We start from the raw sequence: 26,065 nt of genomic DNA on the forward strand, positions 1-26,065 counted from the left end.
CTCAAATTTTATGCCGCCGTCTATCACAGATTGAAAGAGAGTTTGTGGGGAAATATCTGGCTGGATTTATGGGTGAACGCGCTACAATGGACCAGATGTTCGCCATCCGCCAGGTGTTGCAGAAATGCCGCGAATACAACGTGCCCACACATCACTTGTTCATTGATTGCAAATTGACGTATTATACAATCGATCGAGAACAGCTATGGCAGATTATGCACGAATAAGGATTCCTGGATAAACTGATACGATTGATCAAGGCGACGATGGATCGAGTGATGGGCGTAGTTCGAGTATCAGGGACACTCTAGAGTCTCTTCGAATCTCGCAGAGGGTTACGGCAATGTGATGATCTTTCGTGCTTGCCGTTCAACATTGCTTTAGAAGGTGTAATAAGGAGAGCGGGGATAAACACGGGTGGAATGATTTTCACGAAGTTCGTTCAGCTGCTTGGTTTCGCTGATGATATTGATATTATTGCTCGTAAATTTGAGACGATGGCGGAAACGTACATCCGACTAAAGAGTGAGGCCAGGCGAATCGGATTAGTCATTAATGTGTCGAAGACAAAGTACATGATGGCAAAGGGCTTCAGGGAGGAATCACCGCGCCCGCCACCCCGAATTTATATCGACGGTGATGAAATCGAGGCGGTTGAAGAATTCGTGTATTTGGGCTCACTGGTGACCGCCGACAACGACACCAGCAGAGAAATTCAGAGGCGCATTGTGGCCGGAAATCGTTCTTACTTTGGACTCCGAAGAACTCTACGATCGAATAAAGTTCGCCGTAACACGAAGTTAACTATCTACAAAACGCTGATTAGACCTCTATGGGCACGAAACACGGACCCTACGTGCAGAGGACCAACGCGCCCTTGGAGTTTTAGAACGGAAGGTGTTGCGTACCATCTACGGCGGAGTGCAGATGGAAGACGGGACTTGGAGAAGGTGAATGAACCACGAGATGCATCAGCTGCTGAGAGAACCAACCATCGTCCATATCGCGAAAATCGGGAGGCTACGGTGCGGTGGGCGAGTTACGTCATCAGGATGTCTGATAGCAACCCGACTAAAATGGTTCTCGAGAGTCATCCGACCGGTACAAGAAGACGTGGTGCGCAGCGAGCTAGGTGGGTCGACCAAGTGGAGGACGATCTGCGGACCCTACGCAGAGTGCGGAACTGGAGATAAACAGCCATGGACCGAGTGGAATGGAGACGGCTACTATGTACAGCAGAGGCTACCCAGGCTTTAGCCTGATCAGTAAAGTAAGTATAGCTCTGAAAGGTGTAATGCAACAAGCAGGACTAGAACCTTGAAACATATTAGTTAGTTTGAAAAGATGTGTCGACAATGCTGGATATTTATAAAGGGCTTTGGGATTGTTTAGACATTCGTTCCATTACCTTCAACTAAGAACTATAATTTTTTACCCATTTATTGTTTATTATGTTAATTATGCACATATCGTACTATTATTGGCCGTTAGATGATAAATTATTGCAACTGAAACACATTAATAAATATTAAGCCCATACCTGTATATCAATAACTTCAGATTTTCACTATTATAGGTATTATAATAGGTAGTGCCAAGAAATTTCCTGGCAAAGCTGACCACGGAAGTACGATCAATCCTTCCAAAGTACACACATTTCGATCTTCTTGCTGCAATCACTACTGATTGCCAATCAGTCGGCGTGATATTTCACTATATCCCTCATATAAATAATCAAATCTTCAAAAGTTAAAGCCTTACTGCAGTTTTTGTTTTCTGTGGATGTTTTTCTCCTAACAACGCTTACCGAAGCCGTTTCTTCAACGAATGGCTTGGGACATGTGCAACGGAGTCAGCATCAGCTCCAGTTGAGCATCCTTGAAGTTCGCACCACGTAGGTTGGCTTCCTGCAGATCGCTTCCGGAGAGATTGCAGCGCTAAAAGTGTGAATTTCAACCGGATTAGCGCGTGGGAGATTAGAGATAAAGTAATTCATTTTTTTTTAATAACAGATCAACGTATAAATGCACAATTTCAATGCGAAAAGGCATCCAACAACAAGATTTAAGTTAATAAATATTAGACTACCCGCAATGCTTTCAATTGCGGAAGAATATCTGAAGATTGTGTGTTTATAACTAAAATGTGAATTATTTCTAGTTAAAGATGATGATGATCAACAGTTATCATAATTTAGTTTAACTGCTGTAAATAGCGTTTAAAAGCAGTCCAATTTTCGAGACGAGGTCGATTCATGATTTAAAAAAAATCTATATAAATTTCGTTGGATTTATATCTAAATACTGTAAGAAAAAATAACGCTTACCTCCAAGTCCGCCCCAGCCAACACGGCAGCTCTCAGGTTGCAGTTCTTCAAATTGGCATTCCTTAGGTTGGCCACCCGCAGGTTAACTCCGGCCATGTTACTATTCTCCAGGCAAGCACCCTTCAGATTGACTCCCTCCAGATTGCTCCGCACCCCGGATGGATCCTCAAAGTTGCACCCCTGCAGGTTGGCTCCTTCCATGTTGGCACACAGTCCCTTCACCGAAAGCAGCTGGGCACCCTCCAGGTTGGCAAAGCTTAGATCTGCCCGCTCCAGACAGCAGTAGTTCAAATTGGCCAGCGAAAGGTTGCACCGCTGCAGGCAAGCGTACTTGAAATTGATGTGGCGTAAATCCAACTTCCGAAGATCGGCACCGGCCAGGTTGACCCCTTGGAAGCGCAGTTCCGTCATGTGGGATGTTTTGATCAGGGCGCTGATCACGTCCCGCCGCGTCAACGGAAGGTCCTCCATGTTGGCCGCCTGCTGCTGCTGGACCAAACTCTCCAGCTGCGGAATCAACCCCTCGATGCCGAAGAATTTAGCCTCCTCCAGAATCCCCTCCGGACTCAAATGGCCATCGAAGATCAGCTGACCGTGCCGAAGGTAGTTGAGAATCGGCTCAAAGTACTGCGAGCTTCGGTCTATCAGATAGGCCCCCTGGCTGTCCTTATCGCTGGGACACATTGCATCCTCCTGTGCAAACATCCGCGCCAGCATACTGCCTGGTTCCTTGTTCAGGAGAGTACTGAGAGTTGTGGTGAACACTTTTCCACCAACGTTCAAACTTATCCATTTGGAAGGAGTTGGTTCCACGGGAGTGGACACTTTATCGACGTTCGTAATAATGCTAGATTTGCTACTTTCCTGGCTCGAGGATGACGACGAGGAACTTAGCTTCTTACTGCTGCAGCTGTAACCCGATGTGGAAGGAAGGCAATCATCGGCGACGATGACCGATCGATTTCCACCAGCAGCAGACGAAGGAGATGAAGGACTTTTCTTCGAACTCATTGGATGCACTTTATGCTACGTATTTCGTTATTTTTTTTTGTGGAACTGCTTTTTAACACTGTAGGCGGAACGGTATTATTCAATTTCACGGGTTTACTAATATTTGAGTAGGATTTTTGATAAATTTATAAACTATTATGCAAAATTGTGTGTAATATTTTGCTTTTGATAGCACTTTTACATTTTTCTAATGTTTTTTGTTTACAAATCGTCAGCTGTCAGTTTGAGTTGTGTGAAGATTACTGTGAACACAAATTCAGCGTTGGTTACACAAAGTAAAGTTTTCAATTCTGGCGTTCGATTTGAATAGGTCGTATCAGCATAGGAATCACAGCAAACATACGACCTATTCAAATCGAACGACAGAATTACATTAAAAAAAAGTCTTCCAATCAGAGCAAGAAACGTCGTTAAGGAACATAAGATACGTTCAGCATTTTGGTGGGGGTTGGGGGTGTGACAGTACGTGCACATATAAACAGTATAAATACTTTATTAAACAGAAACACCATAGACTAACACCACAGAGAAACAGACGACCATCGATCACCTTTTTAACGGTTGATTCCGAGGTTGATTCAATATTCAGTAGTAGGTCGATTGACCACTCGCGGCACTGATATCGTTTTTGCTCCTGTTTGACGTTTGTTCACTACAGTCCGGATTCGCTGGTCGGGTCACGACTGCGCCCCGATTAGCGAATCGTGTTCGTTCGTTGGGGCAACTGACAACTGATCAAAATGCTCTAGACACACCAAGGGGAATGACATATCCTTTTCTAACCGGAATATCCGCATTTATCCGTTTCTAACCGTCGCCAACCGTTGCTAAGCGAGCTGCTAAGTGAGCAGCAGTTAGACGCGGTTAACGACGGTTAGAGACGGATAAAGGCAGATATGCCGGTTAGAAAAAGATATGTCATTCCCCTTGAGACACACGCAAGTGACGAGAAATACGTCACGGAACACTCACATATTTGCGCAAACGTTCTGTATACAGGAGCTGTGATGCGACGGCGGTCAGACGTCAAACTCGTTTTGACATCTTTTTTGACATTGACAGTGTTTTTTAGTTGGGTTTTGCCCCAACCAGAGAAAATAGGTAGAGAAGCGAAGAGTGAACAGCCGCCAGAACGGCAACACTTTTTCTGTTTTGATTTCATCGCTTGAATGCTGGCAACTGCAGCAAAGCAGATTAATCCACCCATCGAAGGTAGTGCCTATCTCGCATACCGCATTTGAAAACTATTTATACTGTTGTTTTATTAACTAGGCATTATCAAACTGATGTTCCAAAATGGAACAATTTTCATTAATTCAAGGAATCAATGTTATTTATACTGTTATTCATGATATTTAAAAACTTTGGTAAAAATATGTTTCAAATGATTGCAATACTTATCTTCACTTATGTGGTAATCGTCAAGGTTTGTTGATTTTGCTCGATAGGATACCAGTTTGACGGTTCGATAAGGTATTTTTGGCTTCACACTCTTCGCTTCTCTACCTATTTTCTCTGGCCCCAACCAGTGAACATTCAACCATCGAGACAGCCCATCTAACGAGCTCTCAACGAACGAATCGTCACTGTATCGCCATCTAGTGGCGGCCCGGCCAAACACACACGCAACTAAAAAACCTTAAGAAGTTCATAAGATTTTTGGCATAATCGAACTATATGAATGTCATGAGGAAAATCTTATGAAAATCAAGATGAAAATTCATTTTCATAATTTTTTTATGTCATGCCATAAGGATAACTTATGAAAACTACCCAGGTAACCACTAAGCACTGTTCTGAGCATTATAACGGCCATTAAACAGCTTTTCAGTGCTAAATAGTTCTATATAAGCATTCCTCATGTTTATAGGCACTATAACCAGTAAGAACTAAAATAAGCCCTGTAAGCCTATATAAAGCCTACAAGCTGTAAAGAAGTTTGTCAGTGCTGTCACAGGGATTGGAGCACATGACGGTTATATCAATCAAAATAGATTTCGACCAAAACAGACTCGAGTCGGTCATGATCAATACATTTTAACCTTCCGTAACTCGCGCGGTTGACTACCTGCGTCAGCACCACGCTAATGCTGAGTACAAAAAGCGAGATTTTTTTCAACGTGTTGTACAAAATACAACAGCGCGATCGTTCGAGGGTTAAACATCCATGTCGGACAGGATTGGCGGAACGGGATTATTTTTGTTGTTGGAATGTTTATCGGAATGGTGTTGTTAAATAGATAATGACAGAGGTTCCCAAACTTTTTGCTATCGCGGCGCCTTTTGAAATTTTTGAAAATGTCACGGCGCACCAACATCTTTTTTACAAAGAATGTTCACTATTATACCTCCACTTCGAAATTTGGAGTGCAAAATTGTTAAGAAATTTCAGTACTATATTTTCTTTAAATTCAAATAAAATTAAAAAATGAGTTATAATATAAAAATCCCAAGGATTTCATGATTATTTGTTAGATTTCAATTGTCATATTCATTTAACGTGCAAACTAAAAAACCCGATTTAATCCACCTATGGTGAACAGAACCCTTCTTACACTTATTAAAATTATTGTTGTATTATTTGTATGTAACATATTTGTTTTGTGGAATTGACCAAAAGTTCTAGAAAATATTGTGGATTTGGCATCTAGTGGATTGGTTTCCAAAATAGCATCATGGACCATGGACTAAACTACCGGAAATGCCAGACACTTCCTAGAGTCTTGTATGGAATGTTTAAAAAATAGCTTACATATTCTGGAATTTTGTATCTTTTATTAACTGCTAAAAGATCTTGAATCGATTAACAAATGGGTAAGAAAATCAGCGAGATACACTTTGTCTAAATCAGTCAATTAAATTAGCTCCGAAGTACTTGGTATTCATGGTTATGGTGTAAAAACGACAAAAATGATATTTCTACTAAGGTAATCTGTTTTGGCATTAGCTAGTTATTTTGGCTGTCTGGTTCTTCAAAGCTTTCATTTAACATATTGTTAGTTTCCATAAAATTCCTGTGTATTTGTTATTTGTTATTTATAATTTTGTTGAAAACAATAACCTGCTAGTATCAACTTCGTATGAGGTCTTACCTTACCTTACCGGTCAGGCTAAGGCCGGGGTGGCCTCTGCTGTACATAGTAGCCGCCTCCATTCCACTCGGTCCATGGCTGTTTGCCTCCAGTTCCGCGCTCTGCGTAGGGTCCGCAGATCGTCCTCCACTTGGTCGACCCACCTAGCTCGCTGCGCACCACGTCTTCTTGTACCGGTCGGATGACTCTCGAGAACCATTTTAGTCGGGTTGCTATTCGACATCCTGATGACGTGACCCGCCCACCGTAGCCTCCCGATTTTCGCGGTATGGACGATGGTTGGTTCTCTCAGCAGCTGATGCAGCTCGTGGTTCATTCGCCTTCTCCAAGTCCCGTCTTCCATCTGCACTCCGCCGTAGATGGTACGCAACACCTTCCGTTCGAAAACTCCAAGGGCGCGTTGGTCCTCTGCACGTAGGGTCCATGTTTCGTGCCCATAGAGGACGACCGGTCTAATCAACGTTTTGTAGATGGTTAACTTCGTGTTACGGCGAACTTTATTCGATCGTAGAGTTCTGCGGAGTCCAAAGTAGGCACGATTTCCTGCCACAATGCGCCTCTGAATTTCTCTGCTGGTGTCGTTGTCGTCGGTCACCAGTGAGCCCAAGTACACGAATTCTTCAACCGCCTCGATTTCATCACCGTCGATATGAATTCGGGGTGGCGGGCGCGGTGATTCCTCCCTGGAGCCCTTTGCCATCATGTACTTTGTTTTCGACACATTAATGACTAATCCGATTCGCCTGGCTTCACTCTTTAGTCGGATGTACGTTTCCGCCATCGTCTCAAATTTACGAGCAATAATATCAATATCATCGGCGAAACCAAGCAGCTGAAAGGACTTCGTGAAAATCGTCCCACTCGTGTTTATCCCCGCTCTTCTTATTACACCCTCCAAAGCAATGTTGAACAGCAAGCACGAAAGACCATCACCTTGCCGTAACCCTCTGCGAGATTCGAAGGGACTCGAGAGTGTCCCTGATACTCGAACTACGCACATCACTCGATCCATCGTCGCCTTGATCAACCGTATCAGTTTATCCGGGAATCCGTATTCGTGCATAATCTGCCATAGCTGTTCTCGATCGATTGTATCATACGCCGATTTGAAATCGATGAACAAGTGATGTGTGGGCACGTTGTATTCGCGGCATTTCTGCAACACCTGGCGGATGGCGAACATCTGGTCCGTTGTAGCGCGTTCACCCATAAATCCAGCCTGATATTGCCCCACGAACTCTCTTGCAATCGGTGATATACGGCGGCATAAAATTTGAGAGAGTATCTTGTAGGCAGCGCTCAGTAGTGTGATCGCGCGGTAGTTCCCGCAATCCAACTTGTCGCCCTTTTTGTAGATGGGACACACGATACCTTCCATCCATTCCTCCGGTAATACTTCCTCCTCCCAAATCTTGGTAATGACCCAGTGTAGTGCTCTCACCAGTGCTTCTCCACCGTATTTTAGAAGCTCGCTTGGTAGTTGATCTGCTCCAGCGGCTTTGTTGTTTTTCAACCGGCCAACCTCCTCCTCAATCTCTTGGATGTCAGGGGCCGGAAGTCTTTCGTCCTGTGCACATACTCCTAGATCTGTTACCACGCCACCTTCGGTACTTGCAACGTCGCCATTGAGGTGCTCATCATAATGCTGCCGCCACTTCTCGACCACCTCACGCTCGCTCGTGAGAATATTCCCGTGGTTATCTCGGCACATGTCGGCTTGTGGCACAAAGCCTCTGCGCGAGCGGTTCAGCTTCTCGTAGAACTTTCGTGTGTCCTTAGCGCGGTACAGCTCTTCCATCGCTTCGCGATCTCGTTCTTCCTGCTGGCGCTTCTTCATCCGGAAGACTGAGTTCTGCCTGTTCCGCGCCTGTTTGTAACGTGCCTCATTCGCTCTCGTACGGTGTTGCAGCATTCTCGCCCATGCTGCATTCTTCTCGTTTTTCAACTGTTCACATTCGCCGTCGTACCAGTCGTTTCTGTGATTCGGAGTCGCGAAGCCTAGTGCTGTAGCCGAGGTACTACCTATGGCGGATCGGATGTCCCTCCAGCCATCTTCAAGTGTAGCTGCGCCAAGCTGCTCTTCCGTTGGTAGGGCCACTGCTAACTGCTGCGCGTAGTCTTGAGCCACTTCTACGTTACGAAGTTGCTCGATGTTGAGCCGCGGCGTTCGACTTCGACGCGTGGTGATAACTGTCGAAAGTTTTGAGCGCATGCATACAGCTACTAAGTAGTGATCCGAATCTATATTCGCACTGCGGTATGTGCGGACGTTGGTTATATCTGAGAAGAATTTACCGTCGATTAGAACGTGGTCGATTTGGTTTTCTGTTTGGTGGTCGGGTGATCTCCAGGTGGCTTTGTGGATATCTTTGCGGGGGAAGAAGGTGCTTCGGACTACCATACCACGGGAGGCTGCAAAGTTTACGCATCGCTGGCCGTTATCATTCGATACGGCGTGCAGGCTGTTTCGCCCGATTACCTGTCTGTACATTTCCTCCCTTCCTACCTGCGCGTTCATGTCGCCGACAACGATTTTCACGTCACGCGGCGAGCAACCATCGTATGTTTGCTCTAACTGCGCGTAGAACGCTTCTTTCTCGTCATCGGGTCTCCCTTCGTGTGGGCAGTGTGTAGGGTCCGATCCCTCGTTAGCTCATAAATAACGTAGAAGTATTATTCGTCGAGTGTAGGTAGATAGAGAAAGGGAGAAGAGGATTGATTGACGGGGAGCGTATACGTTGTATCTCGGTGGAGTTTTTACGTCGGAAATTATAAGTAATTGAAACGATCGAAAACCGTGGAATCATTTTCTACGAAACATCCGAACCCCACAAGTGGCGACGAGGATTGAGTATAACAGGTGAGAAATAAAATTTGGTGAAAAAGAGCGGTTTTTGAAATAATTCTTGGGGGAAGTGTGTGCTGGCATAACGCTGGAAGATGGCGTCAGATTTTTGCTCATGTTCTTCACGGTATCGTAATAGTGTGTGTGCAGTGGCAAAGCAACCGAAAAGATGTGAGAGGAAATGTTAAAAACAAAAACACATACTAATGGATGGCAGTGCAAAGATCAGATGTCATACCAAAAAAAAAAAAAACAAACTTACGTTGTTTACGGTGGGTGGTAATAATGAAATCTGTTTCTACTACTTTTTCTAGTACGTGCCTGTTGATCCAACAGGAGGGGATCATAGAAAATTGATCCCGGGTCACAGTTAAGTTGTTTGTACCTGTAACTGTACAGGAGGTGAATGTTCATTCACGGGTACCGCTAAATGCTATGCCAGAACGTACCTGCCGGGAACGCAGGAGGGAAGTATTGGGTATGCTTCCGGGATCTACTCAGTTTGATGAAATATTGAATGTACCTGTTTGGATAGCAGGAGGGGAACATTGGGGTATGCTTCCGGGATATATTGTATGCATTTTGTACGTGCCTGTTGGACGAACAGGAGGTGAAACATTCTTTCACGGGTGCGAATAAAAGATATTCAGTTGAGCTTGGCGTATCAAACATGGTGATGGTAATCAAATAAATATACTATGCTTTTCGATAAGTTGGGAGTGTTTTATTGATTTGGGTGAAAAAATACCTTTCTTGAATTACGCAATAAGAAAAAAGATATGGTTTCTTGGATGGTTTAGGATTTTCGAAATTGTGCTATACTTGCAGATGGAAGACTCGCGGCCGCTCCCACAATTTCGTTGCGACGAAATTGAAAAGCAGAAGCTATTCAAGGAGTGGAAGAGTTGGAAGGGTGCTCTAGAGTGCTACTTCGATGCATATGGGATTTGTGACCAGAAGCAAAGAAGAGCGAAGCTGCTACATCTTGGAGGTCCGCAGCTGCAGCGAGTATTCCACAACTTGCCAGACAGAGAGAATTTCCCTTTAGTTTCTCTGGAGAAGCAATGGTATGATGTGGCCATCAATGCGTTGGATGCATTCTTCCAACCATATCGGCAAGATTGCCTAGAAAGATACAAGCTACGGCAATTAAAGCAGAGGGAAGGAGAACGATTCGCTGATTTCATCCTACGTTTGCGACAGCAGATATCCGATTGCGGGTTTGACAAATATCCGGAAGAAATAAGAGAGGTGCTCTGCGAAATATTCCTGATTGATACCGTTATCGAGGGTTGTCAGTCTCAAGAACTGCGGCGTAGAATATTGCAACAGGATAGATCGTTGGCGGAGATTGAATCGTTGGGCGTGACCCTGGAAGGTATCGATCATCAGGTGAGGGGATTTAACAGGAAAAGCGAACAAACGGATTTTGGCCAGCAGGTTTTGAGAATCGGGAACGAACCTACTCCACTTCAGAAGAAATTTCGCTCTAATCCAACGGGCTTCAGGGCCAAGTTCACCGGTAAAGACGGTTATGCCTGCTACAACTGTGGTCGCCGCGATCATATTTCCACTTCCGAAACCTGTCCCGCTAAAGGCAAAGTATGCCATGCCTGTAAACGAGTTGGTCACTTTGAATCGAACTGTCGATCACGCAAGAGGAAACTGCCTTCGCTGACGAAAACTGTGCGAGCTGTTGAGCGATCTGGACATGAGCCAGAAGTACGGGAACCGGAATCCTCTAAAACCTACTATACGTTCCATTCCGGCAATGAAACCAACGTTGTACCATGCGAGGTCGGAGGGATACAGTTAGATCTTCTTGTGGATTCTGGCTCAGATGTTAACCTTGTACCTGACAATGTATGGGAAAATCTCAAGCAGGCTCGTATTGTGGTACAACACTGTGTGAAAGGTAGCAGCAAGGTTCTCAAAGGATACGCAAACGATACTCCTTTGCCCATACTTGGAACCTTTGTGGCTGATGTAAAGGTTGGTCATAAAACCGTCCGGGCTGAGTTTTTTGTCATCAGAGGTGGACAAAGAAGTATTTTGGGGGACAAAACGGCCAAGCAGTTGGGAATTCTTCAAGTGGGCTTGCAAATCAATAGCATTGCTCCTCAAGCCGAACCGTTTCCAAAGATCAAAGACGTACAGGTACACATCCACACAGATCCTGAGGTCAAGCCTGTGTTTCAGCCGGTACGCCGTATCCCGATTCCTCTCGAGGCTGCAGTCGATAAGAAATTGAATCAACTCTTAGCAACGGATATTATTGAAGTCAAGCACGGTCCTGCCACGTGGGTTTCCCCTCTGGTAGTTGTAGGGAAGAGTAATGGTGAGCCGAGAATTTGCCTGGATCTGCGACGAGTCAACAAGGCTGTATTGCGGGAACGTCATCCGATGCCTGTGGTTGATGAGTACCTGGCCCACTTGGGTAAAGGAAGAATCTGGAGCAAGTTGGACATCAAAGACGCCTTTCTTCAGGTTGAATTGGCGCCCGAGTCAAGGGATGTGACCACATTTATAACAAACAAGGGACTTTTTCGGTTCAAAAGGCTTCCTTTTGGACTGGTTTGTGCCCCAGAGCTGTTCCAAAAGGTCATGGACCAGATATTGGCGGGGTGCGCTGGGACGTGTTGGTATTTAGATGACGTGATGGTCGAGGGAAAGGATCTACAAGAACATGACGAAAGGCTTAACGAAGTGCTGAGACGTTTCAGGGACCGGTCGGTTCAACTTAATTGGTATAAATGCGTATTCCGCGCAGATAGAATTGATTTCGTGGGTTATACAATTTCCGCTGAAGGTATATACCCATCTAGTTCGAAGGTTGATGCTATTTTATCGTTTCGTCGACCTGATACCGAATCGGAGGTTCGAAGTTTCTTGGGTTTGGCGAATTATTTAAACAAATTTATTCCTGACTTGGCTACTCTCGACGAACCTCTGCGTCAGTTAACAAGAAAAGGCTGCGCTTTCCTGTGGACTGAGAAACATCAACGATCGTTTGATCAAATCAAGGCTGCGATGGCAGGAGCCCGGTCATTGGGTTTTTTCAACATTGAAGACCGCACAGCTGTGATGGCTGACGCTAGTCCAACGGGGCTTGGGGCTCTGCTTCTGCAAACAGATACAGCAGGGTGCACCCGAGTTGTCAGCTGTGCTTCCAAGTCGTTGACAGAAACGGAGAAAAAGTATTGCCAAACCGAGAAGGAAGCATTAGCGGTTGTATGGAGTGTCGAACGTTTTTATACATACCTATACGGAAGTGAGTTCGACATTTTGACAGATTGCAAGGCCTTGGAGTTTCTGTTCACCGTTCGCTCGAGACCTTGCGCTAGAATCGAGCGTTGGGTATTAAGGCTCCAAGCATTCGATTACAGGGTGATCTACATACCTGGCGAGAAAAACATAGCAGATGTTTTATCTCGCCTTGGGACGCATGAGCCAATCCCTTTCGATGCATCCGAAGAAATCGTGATTAGACAGGTTGCATTAGCGGCGGCAACAACAACTGCGTTAGGCTGGAGTGAGATATCTAAAGCGTCGAAGGAAGATCCGGAGATTTGCCATGTTCTGATGTGCCTAGATCAAGATAAGGTCGATGACCTTCCGTTATCTTTCCGTATTGTTGCCAATGAACTTTGCCGATGTGAGGATGTTCTCCTACGAACTGATAGGATTGTAATACCTGCTGTGTTACGTAGTCGGGTTTTGTGTATTGCTCACGAAGGACATGTAGGAATACGTATGATGAAGTCTCATTTGCGTTGTGCTGTTTGGTGGCCTAAAATGGATTCAGCTGTAGAGGATTTTGTAAAGAAGTGTCGTGCGTGTACTTTGGTTGCTGCCCCGGACCCCCCTATACCAATGATTCGAAAGGACATGCCTTATGGACCTTGGGAGGACGTTGCGGTAGATTTTTTGGGTCCATTGCCGGAGGGACAGACCCTGTTTGTTGTCGTAGATTTCTATAGTCGCTTCATTGAAGTTTGCGAGATGTCGCAGATTACAGCGAACGCAACTATCTTGCAACTGTCTAAGATCTTTTGCCGTTATGGTGTGCCTATAACTCTACGCGCCGATAATGGTCCCCAGTTGAGCACTTCTTGCGATGAATTCAGAACATTCTGTGAAGAGATGGGTATCCGTCTAGTGAATACCATACCATACTGGCCGCAGCAAAATGGAGAAGTAGAGCGACAGAACCGATCCATATTGAAGAGATTGAAGATTGCTCAGGAGTTAGGACAAGACTGGAGAAGAGCATTGGACCAATACATTCTATCCTATCATTCCACTCCTCATCCTACAACTGGACGTTCTCCTTTCGATCTGATGTTTGGAAGGAAAATCCGTAACAAATTACCCCAAATTCCTCGTGAGGTGCCTGTAGATGAAGAAGCTAGCGATCATGATCGGCTGCAAAAGGAGAAGGGGAAGGCTTATGCTGATCAAAAGCGACGAGCTTGCCAAAGCAGTATTGAGATCGGAGACAAGGTGTTGGTCAAAAGGTTCCGTAAAGAAAACAAGCTCAGTACAGACTTCTCCCCAGAAGAACATACTGTTATTCGCCGAAGTGGTGCAGATGTGACCGTGAAGTCATTGACAACTGGTAAAGAGTGTCGCCGCAACATTGCCCACCTTAAAAAGTTGCCAGACTTAGGGCCAGTTCGTGAATGCGGAAATGAAGCAGTTCCAATGAATAACGAAGCAGGGACGAGTCAAGAAGCTGAAAGTTCGGACGCGAGCTTGGATGTTCCGGATTCAAAGAACGTTAGAGAACCAAGCGATCGAAGATTACATTTGCAACGAAAGCGTAATGAACCTGTTAAATTTTCAGATTATCTTCCACACTGAATAAACTTAAGGGGGGGTTGTAGGGTCCGATCCCTCGTTAGCTCATAAATAACGTAGAAGTATTATTCGTCGAGTGTAGGTAGATAGAGAAAGGGAGAAGAGGATTGATTGACGGGGAGCGTATACGTTGTATCTCGGTGGAGTTTTTACGTCGGAAATTATAAGTAATTGAAACGATCGAAAACCGTGGAATCATTTTCTACGAAACATCCGAACCCCACACAGTGGACGTTGATGATGCTGTAGTTGAAGAAACGGCCCTTAACTCTCAACATGCACATCCTTGCGTTGATCGGCTGCCACCCGATCACACGTTGTCGCATCTTGCCCAACACTATAAATCCTGTTCCCAGTTCATTGGTGGTGCCACAGCTTTGGTAGAAGGTAGCTGCTCGATGCCCGCTTTTCCACACTTTCTGTCCAGTCCAATAAAGTTCCTGCAACGCCACGATGTCGAAGTTGCGGGGATGTAGTTCGTCGTAGATTATCCTGTCACATCCTGCGAAACCTAGTGACTTGCAATTCCATGTTCCAAGTTTCCAATCGTAGTCCTTATTTCGTCGCGTGGGTCTTTGCCGATTGTATCGAGTCGTATTTTCTCCTATGTTATTCGCAATGGGGATTTTTACGGGTGGCTTATTGGGCCTACGCCAACACTCCTGTCTCGCCGGAGGGCCATCGTGCCAGTTCTGTTTAACGTCCCAACCAACACTGGGACGACCACGCTGATGGGGCTACCACCTTGGATCTAGCTGGGCGTGGTGCAGCGTTTCTTACTCAGCCGCTGGATGCCAGAACAGACGCTGTTTGAGCCGCACCTCCTTGGTGAACAGACACTCGGATCGTACCTCCTCAATCTAGCTGAAGTCAGAAGGACAACAGTGCCCAGGCTGCACTACCAGCTAAGCACACAACTCTTAGCTGGCGGTCTTTGTCATCGCTTGACCCGTGGAAGCATGAGGTAGGAACTTGTGAGGACCAGAGCTATATTGGACGCTCTCCTTATCGACTCACCGTTTCGCAGCCCTTGTATGAGGTCAGCATCATTTATTGAAAAATAATTTCCCATAGACTGGTCAAAAACAAATGCAAGATAACAAGTGAATATAATAAAAAAAGAATTTATTGAAATACTCTTCGTAAGATATTACCCGTTGCAAGAAAATAGAGAGCGAAAAAGGTGCAAAATCGCTAATAGACCTCCGCTGGTATGTTTAATCGTTATGGTTTCTTCTACAATAAGTGCGCGAATTGGCCAAGGAATACTGCGCCGAAAACACCGAAATGATTTTTCTTACAGGCGGAGATGTATGGGCGCTTGCGCGTACAAATTTTCACGCAACGCATAATATCTTAGTAATCAAATGTCGAATCGAAATAAAATTTCAGGGCCTTATACAAGTATATTGTAGCTTTCATTTGGTGCTTAGAGAACCCGAATCGGTTGACAGACGGCTGAGATATTTATTATGGTACCCTTGGTCAAAAATCTTTCAAAAAGTTAACCTGTATTACTCCCAAGTACTCTTTGAAAGATATCTCGGTAACCAAATGTCCAATCCTAATGAAATTATATAGGGTTCTACTAGAATGTTGTAGCTTTTATTTTGTGCCAGGATAACCGAAATCGGTTGACAGACGGCTCTCTCTCTCTTCTTGGCGTAACGTCCTCATTGGGACAAAGCCTGCTTCTCAGCTTAGTGTTCTATGAGCACTTCCACAGTTATTAACTGAGAGCTTCCTCTGCCAATGACCATTTTGCATACGTATATCGTGTGGCAGGCACGAAGATACTCAATGCCCAAGGAAGTCAAGGAAATTTCCTTTACGAAAAGATCCTGGACCGACCGGGAATCGAACCCGTCACCCTCAGCATGGTCATGCTGAATACCCGTGCGTTTACCGCCTCGGCTATATGGGCCCTCGGCTATATGGGACAGACGGCTAAGATATTAATTATGATACTTTTGGTCAAAAATCTCAAAAGGTTTAGTTGTATAAATCCGAAGTACTCTTCGAAAGATATCTCTGTAACCAAATGTCCAATCGAAATAAAATTTCTGGGCGATCTACTAGGATGCTGTAGCTTTCATTTGGTGCCAAGAGAACCCAAATTGATTGACAAACGGTCGAAATATTTATTATGATACACTTGGTCAAAAATCTTAAAAATTTTAGAAGTATGACTCATAAGTACTCTTCGAGAGATATCTCGGTAACCAAACGTCCAATCAAATAAAAATTCAATAGCGTTCTACTAGGATGTAGTAGCTTTCATTTGCTTCCAAGAGAACTCAAATCGGTTGACAGACGGCTGAGAAACGTGCGTGACTTTTTTTTGTAACGCACATACACACACACACATACACACATACACACATACACACACACACATACAGATATTTGCTCAGTTCGTCGAGCTGAGTTCATTGGTATATGAGACTCGGCCCTCCGGGCCTCGGATCAAAAGTCGGTTTTTCGAGCGATATTTATACCCTTCTTATGGGTGTAAGAAGGGTAAAAAGAATTTATTGAAATATTCTTCGTAAGATATCTCAGTAATCAAAGGTCCAATCGAAATAAAATTTCAGGGCCTTATACAAGGATATTGTAGCTTTCATTTGGTGCTTAGAGAACCCATATCGGTTGACAGATGGCTGAGATATTTATTATGGTACCCTTGGTCCAAAATCTTTCAAAAAGTTAACCTGTATTACTCCCAAGTACTCTTTGAAAGATATCTCGGTAATCAAATGTCCAATCCTAATGAAATTGTATAGGGTTCTACTAATATGTCGTAGCTTTCATTTGGCGCCAGGGTAACCGAAATCGGTTGACAGACGGCTAAGATATTTATTATTATACAATTGGTCAAAAATCTCAAAAAGTTTAGTTGTATAAATCCTAAGTACTCTTCGAAAGATATCTCTGTAACCAAATGTCCAATCGAAATTAAATTTCTGGGTGATCTACTAGGATGCTGTAGCTTTCATTTGGAGCCAAGAGAACTTAAATCGATTGACAAACGGCCGAAATATTTATTATGATACACTTGGTGAAAAATCTTAAAAAGTTTAGAAGTATGACTCATAAGTACTCTTCGAGAGATATCTCGGTAACCAAACGTCCAATCGAAAAAAAATTCAATAGCGTTCTACTAGGATATAGTAGCTTTCATTTGCTTCCAAGAGAACTCAAATCGGTTGACAGACGGCTGAGAAACGTGCGTGACTTTTTTTTGTAACGCACATACACACACACACACACACACATACACACATACACACATACACACACACACACACACACATACAGACATTTGCTCAGTTCGTCGAGCTTAGTTCATTGGTATATGAGACTCGGCCCTCCGGGCCTCGGATCAAAAGTCGGTTTTTCGAGCGATATTTATACCCTTCTTATGGGTGTAAGAAGGGTAAAAAGAATTTATTGAAATATTCTTCGTAAGATATCTCAGTAATCAAAGGTCCAATCGAAATAAAATTTCAGGGCCTTATACAAGGATATTGTAGCTTTCATTTGGTGCTTAGAGAACCCATATCGGTTGACAGATGGCTGAGATATTTATTATGGTACCCTTGGTCCAAAATCTTTCAAAAAGTTAACCTGTATTACTCCCAAGTACTCTTTGAAAGATATCTCGGTAATCAAATGTCCAATCCTAATGAAATTGTATAGGGTTCTACTAGAATGTCGTAGCTTTCATTTGGCGCCAGGGTAACCGAAATCGGTTGACAGACGGCTAAGATATTTATTATTATACAATTGGTCAAAAATCTCAAAAAGTTTAGTTGTATAAATCCTAAGTACTCTTCGAAAGATATCTCTGTAACCAAATGTCCAATCGAAATTAAATTTCTGGGTGATCTACTAGGATGCTGTAGCTTTCATTTGGAGCCAAGAGAACTTAAATCGATTGACAAACGGCCGAAATATTTATTATGATACACTTGGTGAAAAATCTTAAAAAGTTTAGAAGTATGACTCATAAGTACTCTTCGAGAGATATCTCGGTAACCAAACGTCCAATCGAAAAAAAATTCAATAGCGTTCTACTAGGATATAGTAGCTTTCATTTGCTTCCAAGAGAACTCAAATCGGTTGACAGACGGCTGAGAAACGTGCGTGACTTTTTTTTGTAACGCACATACACACACACACATACACACATACACACATACACACACACACACACACACACACACATACAGACATTTGCTCAGTTCGTCGAGCTGAGTTCATTGGTATATGAGACTCGGCCCTCCGGGCCTCGGATCAAAAGTCGGTTTTTCGAGCGATATTTATACCCTTCTTATGGGTGTAAGAAGGGTAAAAATGTGCCAAAAACTTCTACTTCTAAAGCTTGTTTCTGGTTCTAATAATGCAACCAAAAAAAGGAAAACTGTTGCAAGTCATTGATATTTTTTGTGAACTGAAATATTTTCACAGAATATTATGAAAATCTTAAGTGCGGGAATTACAAAAACATAGATGTTAGGTAAAGAGTGAAGTGTGGAAAATTTTTGCACACTTAGATACAAAAATAAAAAAAAAGTCTGAATCTCGAAGATTTTCGGAACAGGTCTTTAATGAGATCAAAAGATACATAGTTTTTCATCAATTTCCATCTATATGTATGTCAAAATTAATCAATTTGGAGACGTGACCTGTTTGCATAACACCGCACCGAAAATTTGCAGCAGTTTTCTATGATGAGGATGTTGGTAAAACCAAAAGTCGTCCTGAAAAGGAGATAACATAAACAACAGGAAACTGGCGGACATAATTCTGGAAAGAACTTTAAAAAGATTTGCAATACTTAAAATCCAAAAATCAATTAAGAATCTTACTGAAAATTTTCAAAACTCCGAAGATTCAAAAATTCGTTAAAAATAAAAATGTTTCAAGAGGATACCAGAAATTCCATAGAATATTCGAAGGTTGGGATGAATTTTGAAAAATGCAGAGAAACAACACTTCTAAGTTAGTGTTGTTTTGACGTTCTCTGTATTGAATTATATTTTTATCTTTTCATTTTGGCTAGAGATCCTGCGGCGCACCTGGGAAATGTTCACGGCGCACCAGGGCGCCGCGGCGCACAGTTTGGGAAGCACTGATAATGGAATCTGGGTGTCTTGATTATTCATTTTTTTCAATCAAGGCAAACTCCAGCTCGATTCCCTCTTCTTCTGAAACGTTTCTTGACCATTTATATAAACATTGCTTCTCCTGCATCAAATCAATCGTTCGTCACTACCAAGCTTACCACTGAATCACCCTCATTCCTTATTATTTTCAACCTTCGAAATGTCCAAACTATTTTGTTTTTCATGGTTAAAATACTAGTTTGATCACACCATTCCCATGGTGCATTGGTGGAGTAGATGAGAAAGGCAACGGACTTTGACTTGATCAGGAACCCGGAGGACAACAGCTAGATTCTGGATGAAGTAGCAAAAAAGCAATTTTCAATGGAAGCGAAGGGAGTTAGAAAAGAACAGGAGATAAACAAAATATTTTTTTTTCTTTTTTCTTTGTCTCACTTTTGACAACTTTCGCTCCAGAGACTTGGTACGGTATTTTAAAGTTGGCCGTATATCAGCCGAATAATTCGCCAAAAGTGGCTTTTGAGCAGCTCTATAAGAGCATATAGAACCAATTAGCTCTGTGACCCAGGTTCTACATTCGACTATAGAGCCGACTTAATGCCATTTTTACGGCTTATTGGTTACTTGGGTAGTTTTCATAAGTTATTCTTATGGCATCCATAAGACTAAGTTATGGCAAAAAATCATAAGGTATTTTGATAAATTTCGTTAGTTTTTTTCGCTGAGTGCAGTACGTTTAGCATTGGGCGATTATGTTTTCGTTACAATGTTTTTTAATGAAATTTGTTCTGAGGCCAGTAGTAGACAGGGTCAAATATTTGACAAGAAAAGAACGCAAGAAACAACAACAGTTAGATACTAATGAAAATTTGATCGAGTCAAACAAGATGTTTGAGCATTGGTTTCTTTTTAGACAAATATTTGACCCTGTGTACTAACAGCTTAAGTGTTACCACAGACAAACAGACGTATCACTTGGAACAAATTGGGTTTTTAAATTAAGAAAAATGTATTGATTTTTTGATTTTATACAAAAGAGCACCTTTTTCTGAACCACCATGATTTTTTTCAGATTTTTAGAACTTCATTTTGGTACCTAAAATCGCTTTCGAAGAGATTTTTCGAAATCACCTTTTGACAGCTGGCCAACTGCTTGACAGCTCCGCCCAGTACAAAATGCGACGAGGGGTGATTCGACAAATCGCTCCCATACAAACTTCAAACTGATTTTTAAATAGGTTCCCAGGTACCAAAATTCATGAAAATTTGGATTTCGGCTCAGTTTTGCATGCAGATTCTGAATATGGAATTATCTAAACACCGCTAAAGAAGCCAATTGCGATAAAAATCATCGTCACGAAAACATAATCGCCCAATGCCAGGCTGTGTTACGCAAACCACTCAGTAGTTGGCAGTAGTGAGCAAACGTCAAACAGGAGCAAAAACGATGCGAGCGCCGTAACGAGCGATTTGCGAACTACAAGATATTTGAACTAACCGTTAAAAAGCGTAACGATGAGAAGTGAGCAGAGTGAGACGTCTGTTTATCTGTGGTGTTACGTTTGTTTCTCTGTGCTAGCACTCCATCGTACACCGATTTAACGATCTATTTAAAATTTGATAGTTGGTCAACTGCTCACCCGTGGCGGCAGCATCGTTTTTGTTCGAGTGTGACGTTTGCCCACTACTGCCACCTAGTTGATGGTTGGCCAAACTCAGTCATTTTAGTATTGGGCGAACATGATTTCGGGACTATGAAGTACTGGCGACGATATGTGAACGATTTTGAACTTTTTTTACGCGATAACGGCGAAACGCGCAATATATTCAAGAGTATATTATAATATTGTACAGTGTTGCACCACAGACAAACGCACCACAGACAAAATTAACTAAAAGGTTTTGCCCAATATATTTTTCATGAACACGCTGCCACTTATTGGTAGAACCGTAGAACTCGCGTAGAACCAACTATTAAGTCTATGGTAGAACCGCGTGAGACACTAGGCCAAGCACTAGGCCGTATGAATAAAGCTGAGCTCTACTCAGATCTCTGCTACGTGTCACCCGATGCAAATCGAACGCCGTAATTGTTAATAGTCTATTTTACGAAACGATATTGTCGCGCTTATCTTTTATTAGAGTCCTGCGGCGGTCGTACGCTCGCAAGGCATACCGCCGCATGACAGTCGCAAGGCAAATCAAAAGAAAAAGTGTTCCCGCCAAAAACAAAAGCACGTGGGTTTCGCGAAATGACAGATGTTTTTGAATGTATTTGTGACGAACGGCAAGGGTGGCTCAGTGGAATGAGTGTTCTTGCTGTCAAACCCCATGTAATGGAATTATATACTTTTAAATCTGGTGACGCTGTTTTGATTAGTGACTGTCGCGCTGATATCAGAAGCCTGAAGCAGATAATCGCCATATTCTGATTTTTCTTGAGAGGCATAATATCAGCATTGATATTGATATTCACACTCAAGGGCTTGGACGCTTCACTCATGAATGAGCGATCAGAAACGTCTCCTAAAATGGCTCATTAAATAAAACAAAATAAACCAAGTAATATAGAATTTGTTAGCGTGCCTGTATACTGTGTCACCGGACCTTGACATTGCGATAATTTGTGGTCGAGGTACGCTCACGCTACTGCTTCCTTTCTCATCGAAAAACCGGAAGTGACGCCTCAATGTTTGGTGTTCGCTGTTCAGCACACACATCAGTTCAGCAGACAGAAGTTGTAAAAGCAGAGCGCAGCGACTGTTCGTCATAGCAATCCGCGAAAAAATTGCGAGTTAAATTTGGACAAAGGTTTTTTCCTCGTTCCATCCGTGCACGGCCCATTCCGAGCTAGACTCGAGTTGTGCTTTTTCGTCGGGAAAAGTGTAAAGTTACGAGATATCGACGTGAAAAGTGCGGTGGAATTGTTTTTTTCCTGCTCCATCATCTCTCGAAGGTGAGTTTTCACGGCTTTTTGTGAATGGTGCAGTAGTGATCCAATTTTGCTGTGAGTTGCGAGCGGGGAAGTAGTATGAGTGGGAGGGTGGGCGATGGGAGGTGTTTTACGCACACCATTCGAATGTGTTTAGGGGCAGTGGCACAGTGGGATCAGTGGATATTAAATTCGGGAAAAATAAAATATATTTTGAGGATAAGTTTTTGTCTATAAACAAATATGGCGCCAGCACCAAACCGAGTACCGAGACGACGTTTTGATTTGCGACACTGTTTTTTCAGTACCGCGTGTAGTGCGCTGTGTGCTTTCAATGATGCACTGTCATATACGTCACTTTCGATGTATGTTGTAAACAACCCTAAATTAGCATAAAATAAAGTTTTTTGATTTCCAACCGAGTCTATAATAGTATAATGGTAGTTTATTTCGAAAACGGTGCTATTTAATACAATTTTTGCTCAGTTCAAGGAAACAACTCTTAGAGTCTGTGTCAATTGGCGAATTAAAATTAATTTTCACTTAAACTTGACAGTTCGATAATTATTTCCTTAGGAAAACTGTCAAGTTTAAGTGTTGAACTGTCAAATTTAAGTAAAAAATAATTTTAATTCTCCAATTGACACAGACCCTTAGCATGCGTGCGTATTATTTGAAAAGCGGACTATAAAGGATCGTTCACATATTACGTACCGTTAAGAGGGGAGGGAGGGGGTCAACTGCTGTGTTAAGCACTACACAAATTTTAAAATTCCTCATACAAAAGTTGGTGTACGCGGTGGAGGGAGGGGGTCTCAAATTGAGAAATTTTGCGTTACGTAATATGAATAATAATGAACCTTTATACAGAATCTATATATATAAAACCCAGATTAATCCACCTAGTGGTGATTGTGCCTTTCTCGTCGAGTATGTACTCATGATCTTTCCGTCGACGCAATCAATCTTGCCTTAGAGTCAGTGATCAGCCCCAAATCTCTGTGCTTTGGTAATGGACGAGAAGGAGGAAATGCTCATAACAGCGATCTGGGACTGTACCACCTAAGAATTTCTGAATCATGAGAATACTTTATTTAGAAAATCAAGAATTTTATCAAGGTCATCATCGAATTGGGGCACTTATTCCGACGTTATATTCAACGTATGGGCAGAGCTGAAAAGTATCAGTCCTTTCAGTTGACTGCTTGACCACCTTCACTGGAGGCTGATTCACACCAAGATGACAATTACTCAGTGGCGATTCCCTAACCTCAACTCTACCTGTTCAGCGAATGCAAATTTTTGATTTTTCGCAATAAATTGGCGAGTAATTTGTAGAAAATAATGAGAATATGTAGCCGTTTCCGCCCATTTTCAATTTGATCCGGATCCTAAATTCTCCGCAAATGCAACTTTTAGGGTCGTTGAACAGGTAAAAAGTGGGGTTACGAGACGCCACTGCAATTACTAACCAGGATTAAACTTTTTTTACAGATCACTTTGACAAAGATTTATCTGGGGGATCGAAGTAGGCTTCGCCGCGAACGGACGCGTTTACGCTTTGCTTGTCACGTTTTTTCGCGTTCCCGTTTGGTGTGATTTTAGTGTAAATTTGGCTGGTGCTACGCCATCCGGAAGCAATACGCGTGCGATTTACGGTGTTAGATGCAGCATTGGATTACAGTACAGGATTCAATTAGTACAAAAGCTGGCAGTAGTGAAAATTAGCCACTGATTGAGCTGACAGGATAGTAGCACTTCCCGTTAAAGAAGCGAGACTCGCGGAACGGTAAGCCAAGAAATTCAGTGCTAATCAAGTGATATGGAATAATTTGTTTCCATGCATGTGGCGAAATGGCATGAGAAGATTGAAGTGATACATTAGTTGACCAGTAAAAATAAAGAAGAATTGGAATCTGGAAGAATGTGGCATTCGTGCGTAGGTTTCGTTAAATGTGTGTCAAATGAAAAGACAAGCCTGTCGCGTTTTTTTTTCATAGTCATTCTAAAATTTCCGTATCTACTCAATGAATGTTTAAAACAAAAAGCGCTAGAGCAAAAAATCATATCAATTATTAAATTATGGATTTGTCCTGCTGAAACAAAAATGCACTATTTATGTTACGCCTGGTATTTCGTTGGATTGGTAAAGTACCTGTGAGACAGACAACAGGCGGAAGTGGCTTATTCGCTTATTATGTTTAAAAAAAGGAAGAAAATGGTGTCGCCAAGAAAAAAAAAATCTTTCCTAGCGGAATTAGACAAAATTTGTTTACAACATGCAAAGGATTGTTTTTCGTCCGAGTGTTTTATGTTATAGATTTTTCGGTTGGGGTTTGGTTATTGTCCGCAAAGTTGCAATTTAGACAAAAATAGTAAACAGTTTACATACATCTAACGCGTGATTCAACGATGATTGAGCGTATCGAGGTGAAATGCAAGAAAATGCAAGTGCAATCGAATCAGTTGACAGATGAACGGTAACATAAAAAAGGCAGTGCCGTCTTGGATGAATTTCGTTTGGGGCATGTTCCAAATTACTAAATTCAAGAAACATTGGAGTAAAAGGTGGTTGAAGCTATGGTGTTGATGGTGATGGATGATCGTGACAGGATGTTGGGATCGACTTCCGGTTGAAATTTGGTGAGATCAGTCTGATTTTCAATATATATTATATCTTTCTTTTTAATATATTTTAAGACTAAATTTAGAATGCATTTGCGGGGGATAGGTTGTATTTTTTTTGTTTCATTTCAGAGAGCGAGTAATGGCGCTTAAGCCTAGGCATAAGGGCCAGGACACGGACCAAATACCTGTGTTCCATCCCAGGAAGCGTAGGACCAAGGGGTGACATTAATTTTCTTAGCATCGTCACCCCCATCGATTTTCACGTATTTTACTTTTAAAAAAGCTGAGCGGTTGGTACGAGATGTCCCCACTCAATGGCTTCATTGTAAAACCAATAACGCTGCACAGTAGGCCTGGCCGCTTTAATGCTTGTAATGCATCTCCGATGTACTGCAAGCATTAATAATGACAAGAAAAATGATAGAATTAGTCGATTCTATAATTTTCCAGGATTCTTTCAATGAATGGCTGTGTATGTGTAGACTAGACTAGACTAGACTAGATCACTTTGACAAAGATTTATCTGCACACTTTATGCTATATTTTATTACCATTGGTTGCAAAATTCATGTAGAATTTGTAATGTAGTAATTTGAATTGCCAATGCTATATCACATTCAAATATCAACCACATTACAGAGCTCGCCCTCCAGCCGCATCAAAATTTTGCGTAGTAATTTTAGACGCAAATAAAGATTTAAAAGAATGTTCCGGGCTGATGCGCTTAAATTTTAATTTTTCCATACAACGTTGATCCATCCTACTGTAAATTTACGACTCAGGAATCTAAAATGGTATGATTTGATGAGATCGCTTTAGTTTTTTTAGGTTTTTGGTTCTCTTACACATATCTATCGCTTGCATTCATTTAGTTCACTTCCGTAATTTCGCTAAAGCACCCAACGCTGCTTCTGCACAACCACCGTTAGCCTCTTATGTAATCTGAGTATATTTTGTTTTGCTTACGAGACCCCCGGAAATGATTCCGTAACACTACCGGTATATTCAAATGTGATCTGAGTTTATGAAAACTGTTAATCAGGTTACCCGGAACTAAAAACACTACCGGTAGTAACTTCTGTGGACTGTGCCTATTTTCTTATCATCCATGCATCAGGTTACTGACAAAAAAGCGATTTGACGTACCGCAAGCATGGGTTTGATTCACTTTTATGTATGTCCACTTCCAGTGGGACACCCTTAACCGGTTCCGGAAAATTTACATGGTTCATATTTTACATT

At 42.5% G+C, this 26,065-nt stretch overlaps 3 protein-coding genes across 3 annotated transcripts in view; 2 read left to right on the forward strand and 1 right to left on the reverse strand.

Annotated features, from left to right (window-relative positions):
- Positions 1–26,065, forward strand: part of LOC115256083 (DNA ligase 4-like) — a 260,381-nt gene that overhangs the window by 37,038 nt on the left and 197,278 nt on the right. The gene's annotated exons all lie outside the window — the stretch shown is intronic.
- On the reverse strand, positions 1,428–3,539 carry LOC109414086 (BTB/POZ domain-containing protein KCTD9). The gene is made up of 2 exons (XM_019687826.3): positions 2,327–3,539; positions 1,428–1,937 (listed from the first exon to the last, which is right to left on the reverse strand). Exons 1-2 carry the CDS (start codon positions 3,335–3,337, stop codon positions 1,821–1,823), a joined length of 1,128 nt encoding a protein of 375 aa, XP_019543371.2. The 5' UTR covers positions 3,338–3,539; the 3' UTR covers positions 1,428–1,820.
- LOC134289054 (uncharacterized protein K02A2.6-like) lies at positions 9,945–12,048 on the forward strand. Its single transcript, XM_062855058.1, has 3 exons — positions 9,945–9,953; positions 10,481–12,003; positions 12,045–12,048. Exons 1-3 carry the CDS (start codon positions 9,945–9,947, stop codon positions 12,046–12,048), a joined length of 1,536 nt encoding a protein of 511 aa, XP_062711042.1.

Source organism: Aedes albopictus, chromosome 1, assembly GCF_035046485.1.
Source record: "Aedes albopictus strain Foshan chromosome 1, AalbF5, whole genome shotgun sequence".
Lineage (NCBI taxonomy): Eukaryota > Metazoa > Arthropoda > Insecta > Diptera > Culicidae > Aedes > Aedes albopictus.